Source organism: Mesocricetus auratus, unplaced genomic scaffold (assembly GCF_017639785.1).
Source record: "Mesocricetus auratus isolate SY011 unplaced genomic scaffold, BCM_Maur_2.0 Super-Scaffold_100007, whole genome shotgun sequence".
NCBI classification, from domain to species: domain Eukaryota; kingdom Metazoa; phylum Chordata; class Mammalia; order Rodentia; family Cricetidae; genus Mesocricetus; species Mesocricetus auratus.
Window position 1 is genome coordinate 64,941,158 of NW_024429191.1, and position 16,420 is coordinate 64,957,577.

General features: G+C 38.4%; 1 protein-coding gene across 2 annotated transcripts in view; it reads right to left on the reverse strand.

Moving 5' to 3' along the window:
- The window catches only part of Cltc (clathrin heavy chain), a 64,137-nt gene that overhangs the window by 13,203 nt on the left and 34,514 nt on the right, over nt 1–16,420 (reverse strand). For both annotated transcript variants that reach the window (XM_013118344.3, XM_005076896.4), the window contains exons 9-18: nt 15,514–15,666; nt 14,978–15,100; nt 13,592–13,729; nt 12,847–13,011; nt 12,577–12,757; nt 10,831–10,994; nt 5,571–5,696; nt 4,657–4,799; nt 4,203–4,437; nt 857–979 (exon numbers count right to left, since the gene is read on the reverse strand). In XM_013118344.3, the coding sequence (XP_012973798.1) occupies nt 857–979; nt 4,203–4,437; nt 4,657–4,799; nt 5,571–5,696; nt 10,831–10,994; nt 12,577–12,757; nt 12,847–13,011; nt 13,592–13,729; nt 14,978–15,100; nt 15,514–15,666 (1,551 nt within the window). The remainder of the gene's footprint in view (nt 1–856; nt 980–4,202; nt 4,438–4,656; nt 4,800–5,570; nt 5,697–10,830; nt 10,995–12,576; nt 12,758–12,846; nt 13,012–13,591; nt 13,730–14,977; nt 15,101–15,513; nt 15,667–16,420) is intronic.

The following is a 16,420-nucleotide window of genomic DNA, read 5'->3' on the forward strand; positions in this document are numbered from 1 at the left end:
ATATAGATATAAAAACGTCAACTGTGGTACTGTGGTTATTTAGTTAGAGTCACTATGACTGATTTGGGCATTATGTGTGCTATTATGCACTATTCCTGTGGTTGTGTGCATGAATGTGTTCAGGTACATGTGCATGTATCAAAGGCTGACACCAGGTGTCTTGCTCACTCCGTTTTCGATAGAAGTCTCTCCCTAAAGCTGGAGCTCACCCAGCTGACCTAGTTGACTGCACTAGCTGACCAGGATGTCCCAGAGATCCTTCTGTCTCTGTCTATACATCACTAGGGTTAAATACAGGGACTCCTAAGTCCAGTTTATATGTGGGTGTTAGGGATGGATCTAAACTCAGGTCTTCATGCTCGCCAATGGAACCATCTCCATGACACCTACTTGGACTTTTAAGAAGAATTGGAAATAGGTTCATGATACACTCATCACTCATGATGAACTCAAACTTCTAAGTGCTGGGACTTCAGGCATAAGCCATCATATCCCCTCCCCCAAATCACTTGGATTTTTGTGTTATGTATTATCAATTCCATTGTGTGCTGACTTACATGAAGACATGTTTTAAATGTCTTCAATTTAGTCAACTGGTCAGATAATAATGTCTAGTCAATCCTAATTTATTTCCTTTTAATGATGATGAACTTAAGAAAATTATGTTTTTAGATTTCACTTTCCTTAAATTTAATGTATATCTATGTATAATTTTATATTTATGTAGCATTTTAATGTTCTTTAACTTCTTCTGTTTTCTGCTATAGTTAAATATGACTCATTTGAGTTTATCTAGGTTGTAATGAGAGCAAAGAATTCCAAGGCAAAGGAAGGGCACCATTTTTGCTGTTTTTACCTGGTCAATCAATGGTCTTCTGTATGGATTGCTTTCCAGTAGCACACTACCCCACAATTCTGGATCTTTTCTACGGACCAGGTAACGGGAAAGACTTTTGAACAGGGAATTCTCATTGCAAACCTAGTGAAAATAGCAAGGGTTATTTCAACACACAAAGTAAAAATACTACAGATAACGCTTTGTTTTGTAAGAAACCTATTACTTCTGCCGGGCAGTGGTGGCGCACGCCTTTAATCCCAGCACTCGGGAGGCAGAGGCAGGCGGATCTCTGTGAGTTCGAGGCCGGGCTGCACCGATAGCCTCCAAAACAATACAGAGAAACCCTGTCTCGTAAAAAAAGAAAAAAAAAAAAAAAGAAATCTATTACTTCTATATAATCTCTTAGGGGATGTCAGATGTTCTCATGGAAACTCAACAATGGAAAAAAAAGTTTTAGGGGCGTTAAAAAAAACATTCCATTATAACATCTGTTTACTTTTTTTGAGATGGTGCAGAGCTTCAAATCCCTGTCCCCTGCTGGAATTACAGACATTCACTACCATACTGAGCTTACTTTGGATGTTAAAACATTAGTATTGTATTACTTTAAATCATAGGCTTTGTATTATAGCCATACAGGGCTGGTTACCTTCAAAGCTTTCTTTCAGCGTTTACTAGTCTTGCATACTTACTTTTTCATACACTTGCATATACAAATGCACAATCTCTGAAAATATATACATACATAAGACAGTTTCTTAGATCTGATCACTAAAATGATTCTAGAAGCAACTATATCTCCAGTATAGACCTCGGTTACTAATAGCATCCTTCGCTAAAAGGGATAGGGGCCCTTTGGAAAAATGAGCAGCTCTAGGCTGGTAAAGTTACACAATGAGCCTCCTTCATTGTTTATCAGAAATGAAGTACCCTAACAAATCAGGTGACAATCTGAGTTCCAACAGAAATAACAGTTGTTGCAGAATATTTGTTAACTCTGCAAAGATATGTTGCCTTTGCTAATGTGCAGAGTATCTGTTTAACTATATAAAGATATGTTGCATTTGCTTAATTATGTAAAGATGTATTTCTGTTTTACCTTGCCTGCTTAAGGCACCTGATTTGGTCTAATAAAAAGCTGAATGACCAATAGTGAGGAAGGAGGTATAGGTGAGATTTCCAGACAGGGAGAGTAAGTAGAAGGAGGAATCTAGGCTAAAAAAAGAAAGAAGACCAGGGAGAGGCCAGGGGCCAGCCAGCCAAACAAGGAGGAAACAGGAAAGTAGGACACACAGAAAGAAAGTTAAAAAGCCCCAAGGCAAAATGTAGATGAATAGAAACAGGTTAAATTAAGTCAAAAGAGCTAGTGGGACAAGTCTAAGCTAAGGCCAAGCATTCATAATTAATAGTAAGTTTCTATTTCTTTATTTGGGAGCTGGTTGACGACCCAAAGAAAATTCCAACTACAAATAGTAATGAATAAGAATTCAAACAGTAAAACAAGAATCTATGAATCCAGGAATGTAAGAATACAACCTGATAAATATGACAGAATTTTTTTTTCCAATGATGTGGATACTACCCAGGGCCATGCTCATGCCAACCCAGTATTCTACTCTAAAACTCTTAACACATAATTGATAAACAAGAGAAAGGACTGAAGTTTCACAGAGGCTAAGCAGGGTAGGAGAGGCAAGGATGTATGCATGGCCCACAGAATGTGCCCATCTGATTATAATGTGCCTCTGAATGCAGAAGCATGAGACAAACACCATTTAAGAAGTATTCTGGCTGGGTGGTGGCTGTGCTCGCCTTTAGTCCCAGGACTCAAGAGGCAGAGGCAGGCGGATCTCTGTGAGTTCAAGCCCAGCCTGGTCTACAAAATGGACAGCTAGGACTGTTACACAAAGAAACCCTGTCTGGGGGTGGGTGGGCAGAAGAGTATTCCAAGCAGAAATGTATGATCTAAATCCAATCACAGAGAATCATTACAGAAGTACTTGATTGTGGCCAAAAGGCTAGGAAGTAATACAGGGAAACTCAAAATGAGAAATGTTTTACTTTTGGCCAGGCATAGTTCAGATGATGCAGGCTTTCCCAGCACAGCATGGGAGGGACGTAAAGGAGACTATACATCTATATGAAATGTACACATGTCAGTGAGATGGCTTAGTGGGTAGAGGCACTTGCCACCAAGGCTGATGACCTATATGTGGTTCCTGGGATCCATACGGTTGAAGGAAACTACAGATTCCCACAAGTTGTCCCCTGACTTTTACATACATGTACACAAAAAAAAGTAAACATTTTAGCTTACAAAACATACAGAACAGACAAATCTACAGGGGTTGAGTGTGGTTTGGCATTTGTGAAGGTGTGTGGGAAGCAAGAGTATAGAGAAGCTTTACTGAAAAGAGGGTCTCTTCCTCAGTGATGAGACCCTGAATGGTGGGCAAAAATAGTGATTATGTAACACTGTAAATTACTAATAGTCACTTAGTTGTTTACTTTATGTTGAAAAATTTGGGGGCCGGGCGGTGGTGGTGCACGCCTTTAATCCCAGCACTTGGGAGGCAGAGGCTGGCGGATCTCTGTGAGTTCGAGACCAGGCTGGACCAACAGCCTCCAAAACAATACAGAGAAACCCTGTCTTGTAAAAAAAACCATAAATAAATAAATAAATAAATAAATAAATAAATTGGGGGGGGGGGCTGGAGAAATGGCTCAGATGTTAAGAACAATAACTGCTCTTCCAGAGGTTCTGAGTTCAATTTGAGTTCAATTTCAGCATCCACATGGTGGCTCACAACCATCTGTAATGAGATGTGCTGCCCTCTTCTGGCCTGCAGCTGCAGGCAAACATGCAGGCAGAATACTGTATACATAATGATTTTTTTTTTTTAAAAAAATGGAAATTTTGGCTTTTATCCCACCAATAAATTTTTTAACAGAATAGATATAAAAGAGTGTTAGCAAAGGTATCCAGCACTAAAAAAATTTTTTTCTAAGAATTGATTCATAATAAAAACACTAAAGAGGATATAATTAAGATCCTAAACTACACAAAAACCTGACAGATCCTTCAAAGTACCTATTAATGTATTGACTGTAAATAGTACCTATGTGAAGATACTTTTTCATGGGGTTAACATGTCAGATCAGAAAGAGTGTACACAGACTTTACACTTTGAGCACATTTAGGTTTACTACTTATTTCCAATTAAAGTTTTTTAAAAGCACCTGACTGCCCAGAACTGTTCCAAAATACCTAAAAGTCATACAGAAATTCAAGTTTTGTTATCACAAAAGATAAAAGTTAAAGGAATACAGCTGCCTCTGCACATGCTCAGCACGCAGAACTTACATTGATGAGCTCCAGGTCACACTGGCCACGTTCATAAGCGACACAAGCCAGATGTGGGTCTCTCTTCTCACAATACTTTCCAACAACACGACTGTCATAATAGGGGTTTTCACGAAGAAATCTCTCTGGGTTGTTATTACTGTCGATGTATATTTTGGCTAATGCATTGTGAGTAGCAGGTTCCTCACAGCCCTCATGAATTCTGGCCTCAAGCCAAGGTAGAAGCAGCTTCAATCTAGTGAAAACAACAAAGCCCCAACATGCCACGTTACAAACAGCACAACCCTCTCATAACTTTAGAAACACAGACACATTTCAGAGGGAAAACTCCATTTTCAACTCCAAAAGCTAGCCTGACCCCTTTCCATCAGCTGTTGAGCAGCTTCAGACATCATTACTAAACTACCTGGGGCTACAAGTTTATCTGCTGTAATGTGGAAAAACAGTACTATACCTGTTTCTTTTTTCAACTTCAGCCACAAGCTCATCAGTAGAGAATTGACCTCTTACAACAAGAATCAAATTTTTAATGACATCTTCTGAGCAGTCAACATCAAGCAACCCTCCAATAACCACAGGGAGTCGACTTGGATTTACCTAGGTTTAGAAAAGAGAAAATAAAACGCAAATCATGACATTAATAAGCAAAACTGACTTAAAAATATAAAAGACCATTTTTTTTAAAAGCTCATAAACTGTGAATCTAACTTTCTAGTCAGATGAAGGAATTTAGCTAAGTCCAGCTTTTAGTAAGGCCCACAGTCTGGTCAGAATCAGGAGTACCTGTCTCATAGACTCCCATGTTGGTTTATTAATTAGTTCTACCTAAGGATTACTCCAAAAGCTAAGTAAAAAACTAACAACATCCAAGACAACTATGGAAGATTACCGAGTATAAAAGCTTCAATTATGGCAAAACTGCCCTGCTAGAGTATCTTAAAGTTAAAAGATAAAGTTTCCAATACCTAAATATGACATTGTTTAAAACACATGCTTGGGGCATGGTTCCTAGATTTTATAACTTCTTCAACTCGCACATGTCATATACTAGCATGGATGTAAAAAAAATTTTTTTTGGTTTTACAAGACAGGGTTTCTCTGTATTGTTTTGGAGGCTGTCGGTCCAGCCCGGCCTCGAACTCACAGAGATCCACCTGCCTCTGCCTCCCAAGTGCTGGGATTAAAGGCGTGCGCCACCACCGCCCGGCATGGATGTAAATTTTTAATCAACAGAAAGATTATCCTGGGACAAAAAAATACAAAAATCTACTTTAGCAGGCAGACCATTCTTACCAGGCAAAAAATTTCAAGAACAATTTGGAATACTGTAGTGTAAGGTTTCAATTATTGAAGCATAAAAATATTTACCTTCTGGACATATATCTCTATATACTTCTGAAGGTTGTTTCTATATAAATACAGCACCAAGTCATGGACAAAGTCAAACCGATCACAGACGATGATAAGTGGCAACTGATCTGTTAGTTTTGCCTCCTGAAAGAGGGGGGGGGGGAGAAAGGGTTTCAATTTTCCCCTTGCATTAAGTAAAATATAAGAATCCATTCTGTGCTGATGGGAAAGAGAGGTTCATACAAATTTGACTCTTCTGTTAAAAGAAATAACCCCAAAGCTGAATGCACATCTATCTCCCCATTTCAACATATTTTACTAAACAAAGCTTAGATTCACAAGCAAACACCAAGCCCTTCCCATACATCCGTAATTAAAAAAAAATTAACAAATTAAGCTTTGTAAGCCACCAGCAGAAGCACACAGGTTTTAAAATCACTACATTGGGACTTTCATTAATAAATAGTTCAGCTGAATTTGTCAATTGGTTTAGTCACTATCCTCACATAGGTGGCACAAATGCTCACATTTGCTTCAAACTAATGATTTCTTCCTCTAGCCCTCCCCAATACTAAGCTATATACCCAGGCTCTAACAACCTACTTTAAGTAAGTCTACCAAGAGCACCATGATAGTGGCCATGAATTAAACACCACAAAGAATTTAAAGAAAAGACATCTTTAAATTGCCAACTGCTTTCACCATTACAAAGACAAAGCTACATGCCTACTTATACTGACAGAGGTGTTAGACAGGGAAAGGTAAGACCTGTGTGGGGCAATTACCTGATACATGTCCTGTTATATTCCACGGACATAAGGTACAGCACAAAAAACAACAGTTTCCATCAGGAATTCATTTATACACAGTGACACATCCCTCAATAAATGATTCCTCTAAGAGTCAAATAAGGAAACAGAAACTAAGCAGAATAGGACTTTTCCTAATGGTAGTCAAATCTTTTAAAGGTTAGAATAAAATGGTTCTTTTGTCTTTGTTCTACCACTGAGCAACATTCCCAGACAATTAAAATGGTTAAGATTAGGCTCTAGCTACCTAATTATAAATCACATGAAGATTAATCCATGAAAGCTTCAGAAAATATCAAGAAAATTTTGTGAGCTAAGCTAAATTGAAAAAGTAAAAATGACTATAAATTTGAAGTCAAAGTTCAACTGCAGGCTGTTCACATTAAGGAAATACAATGTATGAGCATTTCAAAAAGTGAAAACACTACTAACAGCTGCTTCAATTATTTCTAGAAAGTATGTCTGCTTCTATAAATGCAGAGTTTCTAGGCCAATTTTCCCTCCTAAACAAACATTTAAAAAATTCAGTGTCTCACATAAATCTGTGCACATAAAACACAAGCTTCACTACTTAGTGGAATAACATACAACCAAGTCACTCAGTCGTTTCATTCTTGACAACAACTGTGGCGTTTTCTTGTTTGTCTAAACCTTCACAACATGCATGAAATTAATGCTGCACATTTCCAAACATTTCATTTTTAATTATGTGTATGGTGATGTGCACATGTATGTAAGAGCCCACAAAGGCCAGAAGCACTGGATAACCCCAGAGTTACAGGTAGTTTGTGAGCAACCTGACACAGGGGTACTGGGAACTGAATTCGAATCCTCTCGAAGAGCAGTAAGCACAGTTGACTAATGAGCCATCTCTCCAGCCCCATGCTATCTATACATTTTCAACTATTTACTAAGTTATTAACCTTTATTCTTCTGGAGCTGTGTAAATTCATGTAAAGGTTTTCTACAACATGAATGTAACAACTATTTGCTGAATATTTATGTATCAGGCACTCAAGTAAATGGTCCTGTGTCTCAAGGACACTACCACTGAGTGAGGAGAGACCAGCTCCTTCAGAGCAGAGGGTATTAGAGTGACAATGAAGCAGGACAAGAGGAACTGGTACAGATATTCTATTGTTTGCACACGTAATGTAGACGCAAGAGAACTTCGGGAGACATTCCTCAGGAACACTATTCACCTCACCTAAAGTCTTTTCATTGGCTTGGAGCTCACCAAGGGATCCACCTGGCCAAGGCTTACAAACATGAGGTATCACAGCCAATATTTTCATTTGGGTTTGGGATCTGCCTCAGGCCCTCATGCTTTAATGGCAAGCACTTTCCTGACTGAGCTCTAGTAGTTTCTATTTTAGGTCGAGTAACTTGAGGAAAACCTCTCATGACATTTGATCAGAAAGCTGAAGGTCAAGGAACAAGTTATGAAGGTCTTAGAGAAAAAGCAGTCTGGGGCAGATGCAAAGCTCCCAATACACAAGTTCCAGAACACTGAGTCAGTCACCCAGGAAGACTGAGGCAATTCCAGGAGACAAAGCATAAAGGGAGCAAGGAGTAAGTCATGGGTCTGAGAATAGTTCCACACTACAGTTTCCCATATCTGGCTTAGATTTTGAGATTTTTATTTGTTTTTTAAAGTCTTGCAAGACAGGGTCACTGTGTATAGCCCTGGCTGGCCTGGAACTTGCTCTGTAGACCACAATTCACAGATCCACCTACCTATGCCTCCCAGGTGTTGGGATTAAAGGCTTGGGCCACCACTGCTCAGCTAAATTTTTTGTTTGTTTTTGTTTTTCAAGACAAGGTTTCTCTGTGTGGCTTTGGAGCTGTAGACTAGGCTGGCCTTGAACTCACAGAGATCCGCCTGTCTCTTGGATCAAAGGCGTGTACCACCACCGTCCAGGTATAAATGCTTTTTAAACTTGAGAATGTCATACTTAAGTTGTACAGGTTAAGTTTACTTCTGTTTTAACATAAAAGATAACTCAAACATTATTTCCTAAAGCTGAAAAGAAATTAAAAGAAAAGATGAGTTTAATTACAAAAATAAATTCAACTAAGAATCTGGTTGTATTAAAAAAAGAAAAAGAGGCCAGGCCGTGGTGGTGCATGCCTTTAATCCCAGCATTCGGGAGGCAGAGGCAGGCAGATCTCTGTGAGTTCGAGGCCAGCCTGGTATAAGAGTTCCAAGACAGCCTCCAAAAGAACACAGAGAAACCCTGTCTTGAAAAATCGAGAGAGAGAGAGAGAGAGAGAGAGAGAGAGGGAGAGGGAGAGGGAGAGGGAGAGGGAGAGGGAGAGGGAGAGGGAGAGGGAGAGGGAGAGGGAGAGGGAGAGGGAGAGGGAGAGGGAGAGGGAGAGGGAGAGGGAGAGGGAGAGGGAGAGAGAGAGAGAGAGAGAGAGAGAGAGAGAGAGAGAGAGAGAGAGAGAGAGAGAGAGAGAGAGAGAGAGAGAGAAATAGTGATGATACTCAGGAGGAAGTGAGCCTTTGTCCTGCACTAGCAGCAAAGACCAACGGACTTCTTGCATTTGGTAAGTTGTTTGGGAACCCTAGAAAGTTTGGTTTTTGGCATTATCATGCTAGCTAGGCTCCCCAGAAAAGTCACAAGGGATAAGATGTGACTTATAAAGGTTACCTTTCATTGTACAATGTTAAGACAATTTCAGCATTTTGACTACTTTGTTACATTTAAAACCCCTATGGGTTCATCAGCTATGCAACACAGAGCCTAGGATCAATTCAAGAGAACTAGTCAATACAGTTATGAACTATCTCCAAGTGATAGTAGCCAGAGAGGTAGGAAATGCAATATTCATATAAAAATGGTTTCTACTCAATCTAGAACTCTCCCAGTAGACAAAAGTAAAATAACTACATGTGTGTGACAGTGGGCAAGTAGTACTCTGTGGGTTTTACAGTTTTCCATAGATAGATAGCTACAACTACTTTTTCCCCATAAAATAACTGGTAGGCCCAAGAATACTGCTAGCAAGCAAAGATTAATATTAAATAATTAACAGTCCTTAACTACACTCTAAAACTTAGCATTCGTTAATGTATTATTCTTCACTCCAGCAGACAGTCTTTACTTCTCTCCAACAGAATTCATGTGTCACAAAGCCAAGATTTCTTGACACCTCTTAATTTATGAATTATACATAATTAATGTTTTCTTTTCTAAACTCAGACAGATTTGATGCTAGAAGTAAACCTGGATGTTTTCTTAGCACATACTAAAGGATCCTGAAAATGGTACCAAAGATAAACTGATAAAGAAAAACAACAACAAAAATATCTAAGTAAGAGGCTGGCAACATGGCTCAGTAGGTAAAGATGCATGTCACTGAGATTAACAGACCCAGGACCAACATGATGTAAAGACAGAACTGACTCCTGGCCTCCATGTGCTTGGGTAGGCACAGGAACATCATCACCAACACAAAATGAACACGTAAATAATGCTTTTAAACAGAAGAGAGAGTAAACTAAAGGAAAGCTAAGTCAGGATTGATGCATGTGGTTCGTTACCTATAACTCTCTGCATTCTTGAAAATGAGGCAAGGCCAGCCTAGACACTATGAAGTCAGACTACATTCTCAAAAAACAAACAAACAAAAAAAAGGAAGGGAGCTACATAAAAATGGCTCAAATGATAAGGGTGTTTGCTGAAAATGTGATGATGTGAGTCTGATCCCTGGGACTTACATGACAAAAGGACAAAACTACCTAATACGCACAAAAATACAGACAAAAAATTTTAAAGGCAGTCGTCAAAATAAAATATAATAAAAATTGGGCCTAAAAAGAGAAAAAGAAAAAAGGAATCAAAGCATTCTAAAGACTGGAGGTCAGGGTGATTACTTTATTCCCCCATTTCAAGACCTAGTCTCACTATGTAGATCAGGCTGGCCTTGAACCCACAGAGATCTGCCTCCCAGGTGCACATGGGTAAAGATCTAAGTGCTCTAAAATGTATTAAGAACAACTTTAAAAAATGTTTTTCTAAAACAGGGCATAGAGGTGCACACCTTTAATGCCAGCGCTTGGGAGGCAGAGGCAGGCAGATTTCTGTGAGTTTAAGTCTAGTCTTGTCTACATAGTGAGTTCCAGGACAGCCAGGGCTATGTAGTGAGACTATGTCTTAGATGGCGAAAGGAAAAAAAAAAAAATCCCAAAATGTTTTTCTTTTGAAAATTAAAAAAAAAGGATATTCTTAGAAAATGAAACTGTTTTTCCTTCTTTTTAAACAGATGGTAGTTCTTATGTACTACTTACTAATTTCCTTCCTTATTTCTTTAGAAACCACAGAGTATGAAGTTTAGAAAAGAGTAACCAAGCACAGAATTTGAGAATACTAAAATTTTCAAGAGTAAGGAAAACATTTCTAAGCATGGCTGAACTGTAGAACTGTTGACTCTTCACCATCCACAAGCAGCTCAAAGCCACCTACCTTGAGAAAATTCTTAACTCGCTCAGGATCATAGCAGTTGCTTTCTCTGCAGATTCTTTCCACTTCTTTGATCTGCCCAGTCTTGCAAGCCGCCTGAATGTATTTAAAGTGCACATCTGGGTCCTGACTAAAGTTAACAATGGATCCCAGAAAATAAAAGAGACCTTAAAGAGACAAAAACAATTAAAACTGAGAAACATAAGCACATTTTCTTTCCTTATTGTTTTTGGAGCCACGGTCTCACTGTGTAACCCTGACTGGCCTGTTTGGTTTTTTGAGGCAGTGTCTCTTTATATAGTCCTGGATTTTCTTATGTAAGTCAGGCTGGCCTCTAACTCACAGTGATCCTCCTGACTCTGACTCCAAAGTGCTGAAATTAAAGGCATGCGCCACTAAGCCTCGCTACATGGACACTTTTAAGAATGGCAGAACTAAAAATTATTTAAGAATTAGAAGCCACTGGGCGGTAGTGGTGCATGTCTTTAATCCCAGCACTCAGGAGGCAGAGGTAGGCAGATCTCTGTGAGTTCAAGACCAACCTGGTCTACAAGAGCTAGTTCCAGGACAGCCTCCAAAGCCACAGAGAAATCCTGTCTCAAAACCACCCCCCTGAAAAAAAGAATTAGAAGCCATCACTATAGAAAATGTCCTTAAAAAATTGGCTACTTAAAAAGTCCAGTAAGAATACAAATTAATCCAGAAACCTGTTCAATAAAACAAACCTAAGTTTCAAACCCTACAAAGCAGAAAATTCTCTTTATGAGTGTTTTTCTGTTTTTTGGGAGGATTTTTACTCAAGTTGTCCTTGAATATGTGACTCTCCTGCCTCATTCTTCTGATGGCTAAAATACAGGCAAGTGGCCACTATGCCTGGCCCTAAAGTTTCAAATAGTAAGAGACCAATAACAAAGCAAATACCACATTCCATGAGAGATTCTAAATTAAGGACCATATACCAGATGTTTTCCCACATAAAAATAAGAGAAGACATGTAAAAGCAGTTTCAAAAGAATTTAGTGTGGTGCTGTTCAAAACTTTCTGCATCGATGAGTTTCTCTCACCTATACTGTCTGCTTTAGCCACTAACCTCTCTACACGTTCAGCTAGACTGACTACAAAAATTTTAAATAGATACATGTGGTCAGCAGCTACTGTGCAAAACAGTAAATTCAACATATTGTTAGCACACAAAAAATAACTTATAGAATCTCCTATTCTACCCCTCCTATATAGAGCACTAATAGCAGAGAAAAGGTTAAGGAGGGACTAAGATTTAGCTAATGACTCTAAGAGCCCCCAAACAAGTGGTTAAATAAGTATGACTGCTAGAATGGATGCTCTTGTGACTTAGTGGGTAGGAGTCAAAGAATATGGTAATTTTGCATACACAGGCAGCTGCCACACAGTGAGTAATCACCCAGCACTAAGCACCTGCAGTACCAACCTAGCGAAGCACAAAATGCCCTTAAGAGACCAACTTGCTATTTCAAGAGCCAGATCTATGCATGCAGTACTAATGCAACTAGCCATCAGTATTTTCATTTATACAATACAAAGACAATACATATTTTATCCCAAATCCTGCTTTTAGCTCACTCATAAAAAATCCAAGCAGATGTTCTTCTACACTGTATATATAGGATCTCATGCAGAGGTCATTTCCCATAAAATTTAAGTTTTGTATAAGACAATTTCCAAAGGTTTGAATATATGTCTCTCTTGACTACCAATTCTTACACTAATTACCTTCAAAACTCTTGAATGACTCAAAGAGTTCAATCAGAGACTGAGTTGATAGTTGTTCATGATACTTAGAAGCCACTTGAACACAAATCTGTAGATTTTGACGAATATTGGCAGACAGCATGGCTCTGAGACATTCTAGGGAGTCTTCAACTGATAAGGAGCCAAAGTAATTCACTAACCACTAGAGAAAGAAAAAAAAAAAGAATAATTTACTATCATCCAGTGCCAACATACCAATTAATCACAACTAACAGATAAGAAACAAAATACCTCAGGGTTAAGAAGATGGGTATGAACAACTGCACGTTTTATGTCATACAAATCAGTGAAGTGTTCTAATGCACGCTGCAGTAGGCCCGCCTTTTCACACAGCTGGGCGATATGAGCCCGGTCATAGTGGGTGAACATCTGATTCCCTAGAATGGCATCTGCAACCTAGAAAACCACAGACAGGATGAGCTTGTATCACCTCCTCTTTACATCATACACAACACCCAAAAAAAGACATTACAATTCAAGACTGAATGAGTGAAAAGTATCAAAGAATACTAGCTAAATTTTCTTCATTAAGAACACCTCAAAACTCTGAGTAAAAAATCTAAACTTCTGCATAGTCACTCACAAGAACAGGAGTGGAAGCATGACTAAAACACATGACAACTATGTTGGCTGTTTGTATGTCAACTTGACACGGGCTAAGGTCATCTGGGTAGAGGGAACCTCAACTTTGGAAGTGGCTCTAATAGACTGCTAATAGGCAAGTTTATAGGACGTTTTCTTGACTAATGATGGGGAGAGAGGTAGCCCACCAGTTAAAGTGTCATCCTTAGACAGGTAGGTAGTCCTGGGTTACATAGAAAGCAGGCCAAGCAACCCAATAAGCAGTGTTCCTCCATGACCTCTGCTTCAGTTCCTGCCTCAAAGTTCCCGCCCTGACTTCTCCCTGAGTTGCTTTTGTTCATGGTGCTTTATCAATCACAGAAACAGAAACCCTAACTAAGATAACAGCACGTACCTGAGGAGCGTGCATAAGGTTCATCTCAAGCAAGCGTGTCTGTAAAGGACCTTCAGAGGGGCGGTTGTTCTTCAAAGCGTCAAGTAAGAAGGCAGTGCATTGCTGGATTAGATTGTATTCCATGAAGACATCTACAATCTATTAAAAGACAAAATCAGGAGATACAAGATACTATTGAAGGGGTGATCAGTTTGGGGGGTAATATGAACAAATTACAATGTGTATGTATGAAAAAGTCACACTAAAACTCATTTTTTGCATTAATAAAAATTTGAAAATTCCCAAAATATTGACAACTTGTATACAAAATCAACATGATCTTTTTATGTACAAAAATGTAAAATACAAGTTCAAGGTTTACTTATTTTTAAATGTTTATTGATATTTATTCATTTTATATATATGAGGATATCACTTATAGTCATACATGACTTGAGTTTTTGCTTGTATGTATGCATATATATCACATGCATGTGTGGTGCTCAGAGGCCAGAACAGAACATCATACCCCCTGGAACAAGAATTAAGGATGCCTGTGAGCTTGGAATCAAACCTGGGTCCTCTACAGGAGCAACAAGGGCTCCATAGTGCTGAGCCATCTCTCCAGCACCCCCCCCACACCTGATTTAAAGAATATTATTTAGACAACCTGACCTCATACTTAAATTATTGGAAAAACTAAGTATATGAGTATACCAGCTCACACCTGTAAATGCTAGTATTCAGGGGATAGGAACTTCCAGACCAGCCTGGTCTACATATGAATTCCAGGCTTAAAGAGCTACAGAATGAGACTTACTCTTAAAACAAATTAAACCTAAAATAAAAGTAATTTAAAATGCAGTTACTGTGAGTAATGGTTTAGAAATAAGTTTAAAGAAAATCAAAGGAAACACAGTATGAAAAACTGACTTACACTTTTCTATATGCCCCTCTTTCCTCAACAGTGTCAGACACCACTGTGTCTTATCATTTATATATCACTTCTGGTCCTTTTGGACAAGATCAAGTATATGATGTTTCATATATCCTTCCCTAATCAAAATGGTGGTTATTTTAAAATATTTCCTGGGCCAGTGAAACAGCTCAGTGGATAGAGGCATGTGTATGCAGGCCTGACAACCTGAGTCCAACCAGGTGGCAGGAAAGAACAACTCCCAAAAGCTGTTCCCTGACAACCATACACAGGCCATGGCACACCTGTGCCTGTATTAACAGATATGAGATAATAAATATTTAGAAAATCTACTCTTCTGTAACATGTTTTGGTAAGATACTTGGGGTTTAGCCTAATCATCTCAAAGTTTAGCTTAGTCTTCCAAAAAGTTTTGGAAGTTCATAGACAGTTCCATGTCTATGAACTATACAGCTTTAACATATCATTACCTGTGTGATATCAGCAAGAGGCTCTTCGTCCTGAACTAACATTTGAGCAAACTGTTGTCCCTGATCTGGACTGATGCGCATTACATTTCTCAGGAGAAAGATCCAGTCTGGAGTGTATCCAACCTACGAATAGAGACTTCAGTCATGCCACAAAGTTTCATTTTTAAAGGATTTATAGCTTTTTCTATAATGAAATTTACTAACAGAACTACTGATAAGTATAAAATATTGTTTATAATTTAAGACAGTCAATAAGACCTTTATGATGACATATTTGCTTAGACTATATGATTGTATTCCTTCTAGTCATTTTGAAAACTGTACTAACACATTTTTAACATGGCTCTGCTATCTTAGAATTATATTTGCTTTCATGTATTAACACTAGTTATGAACTCTGCATATAGCAATTAAGGAATTTTTTTTAAAGTTCAAAGAAATTAACCAACAAAAATGAATCAAGTTAAGGCTAATTTCTCTCAAGCTTTTTTTTTTTTAAATAAATTTGTGTTGATAATTTGTTCCACTGAACTCACTTTTTTAGCATATAAAACAATCTTCTGGACTTGACCTGTCTCTGCAAAGCACTGGATGACTTTATTCGGGACATTGGCCCTGAGGTACACACTAAGTGCCAACGTTGGGTCCACAGACTTGACAAGATCACCCAGTTCTTCAGAACATTCCAGCTGTCCAAAGGAAAAGAGAATTTGGTTAGTGACCCATTAGTTGTTTCATAAACAAGAAGTTGGTACTACTCCCCTATAAATATAACTCATGTAAAGATACTCATTTTCCAAAAATATAAATGTGCAGGATTTGTGATTGGGGAACTCTTGTTACTGCACTCACAAAAATAGTTCTGTGCAATTCTCCAGAATGCCTCCTTAAACAAGAAAGATAGACACTAAGACTTTGTTTGCTTTTAGGAATTTCTTACTACTTTGTTAAGAATATACCTTTTCTTTATTCAAGAGTCTTATACATCTAACTACTAAGATTCAAATATTACAGTCACGTTTTCAACTTCTCAAAAAATAATGTCACAGGTTTTTCTATTTGTATGTGCCCATGGAGATCAGAAGAGGACATCAGAGATTCTCTTGGAGCTAGAGTTGGAGGTGGTTGTGAGCCATATGACATGAGTGCTAGAAACTGAACTCACGTCCTCTGGAAGAACTTAATATATGCTCTGAATCACTATAAGTTATCTCTTTAGCCCCCCCATAATATAACTTTTGATGTAGTATTGTCAATGAAAACGGAAAATGTCAGTTAGCCTATATTATTAACACTTGGAGGCTAAGGCAGGAGTTCAAGACCTGCCTGTGCCCCAAATGGAGACATTGTCTCTAAATAAGTAATTAATTAATTTTAGAAATTGAGCAAAACGACCCTTATTTATATAAGGGCTATTTTAAAACTCTAGGGGTAATTTTTAAA